Below are 9,338 nucleotides of genomic sequence, written 5' to 3' on the forward strand. Positions count from 1 at the left end.
ATTAGGATCATCCAATAGTTTAATGAAATTTAATTTTTTGAACACATGCCTCAATAAACCGGACCTTGTTTGCTTGGTTATAATTTCATATCCCCATCATTTCACTCTCAAAATTTAATAGAATTTTAAATATACTTCGATGTATATCCACATACAAACTATAACTTCTTTTAATTAAAAATGGACAATTTTAAAAACTTGTGGTCCTTAATCTTCTCTTTTGTGAGCATCACTACATTCAATAAGCCACTCCAGTAAGGTTTTTTTTATAAAAGATTTCAAATTGACTTCCTTATTTCATAAGTGCTATCACTTAAGGCTTTTTTTTCCTTTTAATGAACTAATCGTGTTCTCCATGTTAATTTTGGAGATTTCAATTATTTGATCTTGGAATTTTGCTTTTCAACATGCTGTTTACGTAGTTACAATTCATTACTTAAGAAGGGGTACCTTTTTTGGAATATATCTCGTATGATTTTCGTCGCTCAATTTCAAAAGTAAGGACCCGCTCCAAGATTTCATGAATTTCAAAAAGGAAGTGCATCATCTCTCCCACCCTAGATATTCTTATATATGGGTCAAGAAACGTTTTGAATTGTGATCTTTGCACACAGGCCATGCTAATCATTTTTTATTTGTACAATCGAATTTTATCAAATACTTTATCTTTAATTAACAAGCACTAACCTTACCTTTTTGTTGTTATGTATGTGCAGAGTTTATTTATTTTTGGGAACAATAGTTATATATATATTTATTTCCAAAAACAACTTTACGGCTTTACACCTTTACATTCAAACCCAACTCCAAAATACTCTTCAAACCCAACTCCAAAATACTCTTCAAATTCTACATCTCCATGTTGAGCGAAGTCCACATATCATCTTCTAACATAAAGGAAGACTGCCCTCAAGAAATCTGGTATCCGAGTTGAATGCAAGCCTCACAAGTTTAAAGAACAAAAACTAGGATGAGTTTCACAAGAATCCACTAAAATTGCAGAGCGTGTTTTTTTTAATGGGCTAGTTTCTTACTCCTTCAAGAGTTGAAATCTATGTGTACCTATGGCAATACAAAGCACTTAAAAATATATTCTAATATTCTACCCTTTAAAGCTCAATCAATGCAACTGGGAATTGGGACATGCTTTCCTCTTAGTGGGTGACTTCGTGTTGTATGGCTTGTTGTGTGAGTTAATCAATTTTCTAAGTATATTTAGTTCTTATGTGGAAATTAGAAGAATCTAATAGTGTATTTAGTTCATTATTTGAATAAAGTTTGAAGGGGCTTTGCACAATGTAGACTACTTTCAATTCCCTCTTAAAATCAACTTGCTTTTATCAACAACTAAGCATTAAGTGTTTGTAAAAACAAAGCTCTCATCAATTCTCTCAATCTTGACAAACCCGAATTCATATGCAAGAAAGGGGTAATGTTGTAAAATCGGTAAAGGTTCATTGATTTTGCGCCTCTAAGATGAACAGTGGCTTGAAAATGAACTCTTGGAGAGATTTAGGTCCATTGCTGAGGTGGCAAAAACACATGCTGAGGTGGAAAAACACACTGCTGAGCTGGAGCACTGGGTCTCATTGCTGAGCTTGCTGGCGTGCCAGGTCGAATTTCTTCACGGCCTTCTTCCACACATGCGAGAGGGAGGCACGCAGGCCCTCGTTGGCGTCCCAATCCTGGAAAAAGCTGGCCTTGCGCCGGAGACTGGCCACCTCGCCCATAGGCGGCCCTTCCCCTTCCCCGCCCCTACGCCCGCTGCTGCTACTCCTTGCTGGTGACTCGCCGCTGCCAGACGACGACGCCGTCCGACTGCTGCTTCCGGCACCTCTCGTGCTGGCGCTCTTCATCAGCATGCTGGCTTTCCTGGCCGCCCCGCCGCCTCCGACCGCATGCCCTGCCGTCTGCTGCCGTGACAGTTGCCGGACCTGGTTTTGCTTAGGCAATAAAGATGTTTGCCTCCGTTGCTTCACAAGTTCTTCCGTCGACGGCGGCTGGGCCTTCCGGAGCTGCGCTGGTGGGGTTGTGACCGGAAACTCTTCCGCCGACGGGAGAAGCGGCGCTTGCCGAAACTGCGCCGGCGGAGTCGATGAGCTGCGCTCGGGTTGCCGTTGTTGTGGGTGAGTCGGGCGGTGCTGGGAAGTCTGTTGAGAGTGGTGGTGCTGGAGCTGCGATTGCTTGACGGCGGGCAACAATGGCGTTAGGTCTTGAGTCGGTGTCGCCGCCATCGAGTGACGGCGCTGCTCATTGACCTTGGCTATCGTGGGCGACGGAGATGGCAGAGATGCCGACGGAGGTCCGTTGCATTCCAGCTGTTCTTGAGAAGAATCGCCCATCAAATCCTGCAGTTGAGGCGGCACTCCGGCACTCTGATGCCTTTTGCGGCGCTGCTCCCGCTCTCTTGCCGCTCTCATCTTCTGAACGAACTCCACCTCGCAGGCGATCTGCAACGCCACTTCCGACTCCTCTGCGACATTTCGCTCATCTGCCAACACGGCGCGTCCGTCCGCGCCCAACTTTAGCCGGGTGAAGCTTTCAATTACCTTGCGCTCGTCCACCTTCAAATCCTTATCCTCGCAAGGCCCTTTAGGTTTCTGTGGCCAAGGGGCGCCAGCGCTGGCGGTGTGTTTAATAACTCTAGTTGCACGTTTGAGGGATGGGCTAGGGGCGCGGTGCCAAGGGCTGACGCGCCGCATATCGCTGCGCCCATTTTCCTCAGCTTTCACCTCTTTCGCCACCTCCCCTTTCTTTGGCACCGACAAATTTGGCTCCTCTGCCGCTAAATCTAACGTCTCTGCCGCTTCCTGGCCCTGCTTGAAGCTCAGTTTCTTCAGGAAACCGCCCATTATGCCACATTTGGCCGCCTCCTCCGCCTCAGGATCGACATTTTTTCCATGACGACGATCCCCGATAGGCTCTTGACCCTCCGGAACATGGTTTTTGACATGTGCGTTGTTCTGCGAGTTGATTTCTGAGGTGGGTTTTTCTTCCTTGTCGCCACTCTTGCCAGGGTTGAGCAAGAGTATTTGCAGCCATTTTTCCATATTGAATTTGCCCACGCGCTTGACTCTGTCCTCTTCATCTTCTTCATCTTCTGCATCTGCCATGGCGGCATTCACCCTCCCTTTCATCTGCAACACCTCCTGCAACTGCTCATTATTGTGCCTTGCCTTCCCAGCAACAACACTGCATTTCCTTCCCTGTTCCAACAGCAGCTCTGGCTTGTCATCCTCCCTGTTCAGTCCATTATCAGCATCATTCAAGCCCAATTCACTGTTGTGGGTTGCATTGTCTCCCACTGATTCTTCCCTTTCACCCTTCACATTTTCTTGCTGCCCATACTCATAACCAAGAAGAACCACGTCTAAGTCATTCACTTCCAAAGCTTTTCTCTTCACAGCACCACTCTCACTAGAACCCGTGGGTGACACAGTTTTCTTCAGCATTTGATTCCCCAATTTTGCCTGACCATCTTCATCTTGCTTTACTTTTGTTGGTCTTGGGCCGCCCTCTCTAATGGGCACTTTAGAACCTTTGAACTCAAGCCCGTGGAAATTGGTTACGTTTGACTGTATTAAGCCTATGGGCACTTTGTAACCTTTGACTTTAAGGACAGGTGTGCCCAATTCAGCAGTTCCCTGCTCATCTTCCACTCCATTTGAATCACTGTAGTCTTGCTCGCATGATTTCGGAGCTTCCCTCACTTTGCCCAGTTCAGTAGAGTCTTGAGAGTCTTGCTCTGGAGTGTTGGGCTCTTTTAGCCTCCTGAATCTGTAATCACGGTGGTCCCTGCTATTGTCTCCTTCACCCAACAAGAGAGGCCAACCTCGTGTTTTACCACCTTTGATATCTGTCTTTGCACCGGCACTGAGCTTTATACAACTACCAACATCAGTATGCCCTTCATTGCGAGTCCTTTTGGTGATATTTGGCCTCACCAAGGCCTCTAGAGTCTCCCTCTGGTTGACCCTTTTCACAAGGTCCATCTCGGCTGCATCACGTGTTGATTTTTGTGACTCCAGCCTTGCTAGCAATGCATTGCAGGCAGCTTGGTTTAGTCTGGCTTGTTCCTTGTAAACAACACATCTGCATGCACAAAGGAAACATCAATAGATTAATATAAACCCAATGCTTTTTTAAAATCGTGGACTGACAAGCAGGATCTCAAAAGAAAGAAAAAGAAAAGCAATAGAAGCGCATGCTTAGCTTGTAGGTACATAATGCACATCCAGACACACAAACAAAAGGAATTTACAAGAAACTCACTGATGCATTGTGTCTCTGATCATCTTGTCAAGACATAGCCTGTACTGTGATTGTGTTTCTGACCATCGTCTTTGCTTCTCAACCCGCTTCCTTCGTTTTGCAAGTGTTTGCTCGAGCTCTTCGAGAACCGATTTTTCCTTCTCATTGTGGGTTTTTATCTGTCTAAGGTCCTCTTCCAACTGAGCTAGCTCTTCCTCTCTTCGCTTCCTTTCCTCCCCCTGCACTTGCTTGAGCTTTTCTTCTCTTTGTATTGCTGCCGTATACCTATCTGTAGGTTCTTCTTTGTTCTCCTTATCCAACTGCCATTCTCCTCTCATCAACCGGTACTGAAGGTGAAAAGGGAAAGTACATAGATACATTTATCGTGTTGGGGCGTTAAAGACACTAGAAGAGACGCCAAATCAATAAGGACTTACCTTGTCTTTGATTTGCACAGTGGACCTGTTGACAAGCACAGGCTCAAACTCTTTGATCTCTTTCCAATTTCCAGGCCCAAACTTTTGCAACGATCTCCTAAGAGCCTCCTCTTCGTCCAGAGTCCATCGCCTTCGTGCGGGAGTCCCTAAAACACATCATCCAATACAGCTTAATGATGCGAAGAGATTGGTGCGACCAGCTTCATTATCCCAAGGTGACCGGCTTATCAGAGTATTCTAGCATCAAATAATCGGCAAGCTAAAAAGCTCACCTGTGTTTCCAGTTTGTTGATAACCTTGGTTTACGGCTCTGTGGCTGTTAAGAACTTTCGAAGTGTCATTCATGTCTTTCTGCACTCTCACCATGGCAGCAGCTGCAAGTCCCACCTGATGCTTTCTTTCACGAAAGCGTTGAGGCCAGGAATGGCACTCCACTGCTAGCTTGTCATCCAGCTGCTCATTCTCTCCACACAGGAAAAATAGGGAAAATGCCCTGTGCCTGCAACCATACCAGAATATAGTTGTTAGCAAAGCAGGTAATAAGTCCCCATGTCTCATGAGGGAAACCATGAGTCAATGACTGTTAGTGTGTGTATGGGCGTGTGTGCTGTGCGCGCGCGCGCGCGTGTGCATGCACGCACAACAGCCTCTTTTAAGTGTGGGAGGGTTCACCAGGAGTGGTTTACAAAATTCCACATATTTGAGAGCTAATAAGCAGGGAGAAATGATAATTAAATGCATCTTATCAAGCCCACTAAGGGTGCTTACAGACTTAATGAGCTTTTTTTCCCCTTTTCGGGTGGGCAGGGAGATGGACTGGGGAGACTTGTCCAGTAAGGTTGCTTACAGAATCAATCGGGTGCGCAGGGAGATGGACTGGGGAGACTTCCCATCGATGAGAATGGGCAGAGGAGATCTCCCACTTTTGCTGGGATTCTCCCCCCTTTTACCCCTTTTTCCAGATGTGTGTAAAGACTTTAAGAAGCAAGCTACCTGAAGTCTGCATTTTTGGAAGAGAATACAGAGAGAAACTGATTGACTGAAACCCCGATTTGCAGATCCCACCAAGGTACCAAAAACTCCAGCTTTGTGCTCTTCCTCTGGTTAACTTGCCATTGGACTATGCGAAGATTGCTCAGAACTGTTTTCCCTCCTCCTGATACCCACACCGGCATCTGGTCAGGATCGCATCAAGCATGTGACATCCAGTGTAATTATGCAAAATCCATACCTATTAACTTACAATATTGAACACTGCCATGCATGATCCATACGCACGCATGTGATATTCAGCTTAACCATGCATGATCGTACCTGCCCTACGCATCTTAACCATACATGATCCATACCCATAACGTCACAGTATCAGTATTGAATAAGGTTTTGGCTCTTCCAATGCTTACTTGAATGAGGAAACCAGTGATCAACCTCCCAAGCAAGTGGGGAGCCAGGGTCAGCATTCCAATAAACTACATTCCCGTAAGTATCAACCCGAAATTTTGCAGGATCAAACCCTGCATTTCTGCATAAAAACAGAGAAATTGTAACCTTCATTTCATCCCCGTCAATTCATACAGCCTCTAGAGGTGATTTGAGAGCTCCCTGTGCACCCATGAGAAGCTCAGGAGCACCAACCCTAAGTGATCCAGTTGTTGCCATAAAAAATCTGCATGCCGCCTTGCATTTGATGGATCTCTCTCCTCCGCGTCAAGGATTGGGAATAAGGAATCAAACTCTTTGAGTTTAGTTAGCTGTATTAACATAACAAATTGAACATTCAGTCGTCCAGCTAACCCACAAAGGTTTGACAAAAAGCAACAAACATCTAACATAGGCTAATCTATGTTAAACAGCTAGCCTGAACAGTTAGTTGCATTTGTATTGATGAAACAACACTAACTGTCAAACAAAGATGACAATTAAGCATACACAAAGCTATGGTGAGCAACCGTATTGATCAGTTTGGTTCTATCATTAAGAGTTATGCCTGCTAACCTCTTCTTCTAGGGGTTCATAAGGATGAAATCTCTGTGGAGGTCCTTCTGTGAAAGGTGTGATAAGCCCCTGCATCTGGATGTAAGCATGCCTGCAAAGCTTAGCATAGCCTCTGGGGTACCCCAGCTGCCTGTCAACTGCCCTTTCTTCATCTGTCAGCACGTTCTTGGCAAACATGGCTTTTGAGAAGCTCACGGTTCTCAATCTTCCCACAAACTTAATAGGCCAGAAAGCAGGTTGTTAGCAGAAATTTGCAAAAGTTTTGCTCAGAAGGGAAATTTTACAGGAAATGCAGAGTAAAATCTCCCCCCTCCCTCGATGTAGCCTTTGGCGAAATGCAGAGAGTTAAAGAGCAAATTTATGTCACAGGAAAACGGATTTCGCGCCAAAATCCAGGGAAATTTTTTCCAGAAATAAAGACTTTGAGGCAATTGAAGTAATCAGAGAGCAAAGTCGGGGTCACAAAAGCTCGCCCGGAAAGCTAATTTTGCACGAAACGCACAACAAAGAAAGCAGATTCTGCTCCAAAATCCGAAGTGTTCCCCCAAAAAAGCAGACTGTGATCTCCAAAGAGAAGATTCTTCTCAGAAACTCTGCCCAGAGATCACCAAAACTTAGAGTAAAAAGCTCGCTCAGAAAGCAGATATGCGCCCGGAAAGCAAAACTTAGGGGCAAAAGCTCGTCCTTAGAGCAGTCTTAACTCAAAAATCAAACATCCCGCCCAGACAAGGAGTAGATTAGGGAAGGGGGGAGGCTCGGTCGGAATTCTATTTGGACTGTTGACAAAGTGACGCAGATCGGGGTCCGGGGAAGAATCAGGAGAGATGCGTTTCATTGTTTTTGGTTGTAAGAAATGTTTGAAAAATCGAAAAACAAATGCGCCTGCAACTGCAAGCGGGAGCAGAAAATGTTTACAATAGCCTCTCTCTCTCTCTCTCTCTCTCTCTCTCTCTCTCTCTAACAAGGGTCCCAACGGCTAGAATTTATTAAGATTTCGTATCCGCCTCATTTACATTGAAGTAAATGGGAAATTTCGTATCCCATTTACTTCAATGTAACCATATTTTGGGCAAACATTTATTATCCTTTTTAGGGAAAGTTTCGACTCCATGGCATATGCACACTGGTGACTGGTCTTTCCTCTTTGAATCTATGACATCATGCCATAGCTAGAGCCTAGGGGCATTGTTTTTGTTTTTTTGTTTTTTGGGAGGTGGTCACTATGGTCACCAGTGTGCACATAACATAAAGTCAATCCTTGACAATAATTATTCGGTTTCCCCCTATGGAAAATAGAGCCTCTCCACAATAAAGACAAGGTCAATTTCAAAGAAGTTCTCAATTTCACCCATCAAAAATACACACTGCCATTTTTTAAGAGCAATGGAAACTTCAAATTAGTTTCCTATCTTACCCCAAGTCCCTCCCCCTTGGATCATTGTCAACTTTTTGTAAGCATCATTGTCACTGGCACTTTGCGAAAACTCCACCTTAGGCCCAACCAAGCTGTAGGCACACCAAAATAATATGTATATGAGAAGATCTCTAAAGGCTTGTTTGCTCACTCAAGAAAGCTGCAACTTGCTAGCATGTGCCTCCTGTGGTTTATCCCAGTGGTAACACCCCTTGCCTCCCAAAAGGGAGGTTTCATTCTACCCAGTCCCATAATGGAAAGTGATGGCATGTAATTCCAGTACCTTCTCTTGTATTAAAAATGCTTCATGAGCTACATATAGCCAACCTAACGCTAGCATGCCTCCCAAGTAGGAGATATTGGGTTCTAATCTACCCAAATGGCATCTACATTCAGTACACATTCTCACATTAGTAAGAAAAAAACTTGCTAGCATGTTAATATGCAAAATGACAAAGGTTATAATTTTTTGTGGATGCAAAGTTCACCCCCGCTCTCTTTGGGGATTGAGTTTGCAACTACTTGGAACCAACTCGTGAGTTTTTTGTAGCAAGTGTGCTTTAAGACCTTCCCATTTCAATGAGGAATTCAATTACCAAGGGGCACTTGGAAGGGGGGCCTTATCCCATTGGAAATTTTTGAATGATTTGGATTTGTTCTATTTGATGAATATTACGAAGGGGCACTTGAAAGGGGGGCCTTATCCCATTGGAAAATTTTGAATGATTTGGATTTGTTCTATTTGATGAATATTAGATGGTGCTGGATAGTAGAATCATCAAGGTGGAAATTTTATTAGTTTCTCAAATGAATTCTTGGCCTTCCTTTGGTAATTTGTGCTCACTATGCTTTGGAGTATCCATCAACCTTACTATTGAATGTGGAGGTCTTTGAGGATTAAAATGGGTGGGTTAAAAAGTGACCAACGACCATAACCAAAATTCAAAATGTAAAACTTTTTTATTTTTTACAACTTTTGGCCATATAAAATCAGTCTCTACAACTTTGAACTAGATTGACATGCAGAATATGTTTTTCTTTTCCCAACAAATATAGGAGACATAAGTAACCAGTGTTACCATTTCAAGAAGAGCCTTAAAAGAGGTGCTTATTTAGATAAATGTTCCACCTTATGTGGTTGAAACATAGCTTAGATCCAAGTATTATCACTACAACAACAAATCTTATTTGTAACATTTAATTGCAACACTAGCGTTCTACTAAACATTGCAATAAGCATT

The 9,338-nt window shown here is 43.9% G+C and overlaps 1 protein-coding gene across 1 annotated transcript; it reads right to left on the bottom strand.

Moving 5' to 3' along the window:
* Positions 1 to 1,359: 1,359 nt before the first annotated feature.
* On the bottom strand, positions 1,360 to 7,635 carry LOC147638650 (uncharacterized). Its single transcript, XM_086798583.1, has 8 exons — positions 6,684 to 7,635; positions 6,324 to 6,439; positions 6,092 to 6,210; positions 5,682 to 5,844; positions 4,961 to 5,187; positions 4,689 to 4,834; positions 4,273 to 4,598; positions 1,360 to 4,092 (listed from the first exon to the last, which is right to left on the bottom strand). The coding sequence occupies exons 1-8, from the start codon at positions 6,858 to 6,860 to the stop codon at positions 1,587 to 1,589; spliced, it is 3,780 nt and encodes a 1,259-aa protein (XP_086654709.1). The 5' UTR covers positions 6,861 to 7,635; the 3' UTR covers positions 1,360 to 1,586.
* Positions 7,636 to 9,338: the final 1,703 nt, after the last annotated feature.

Source organism: Cibotium barometz, chromosome 5, assembly GCF_041138505.1.
Source record: "Cibotium barometz isolate CiBa-2024 chromosome 5, ASM4113850v1, whole genome shotgun sequence".
NCBI lineage: Eukaryota > Viridiplantae > Streptophyta > Polypodiopsida > Cyatheales > Cibotiaceae > Cibotium > Cibotium barometz.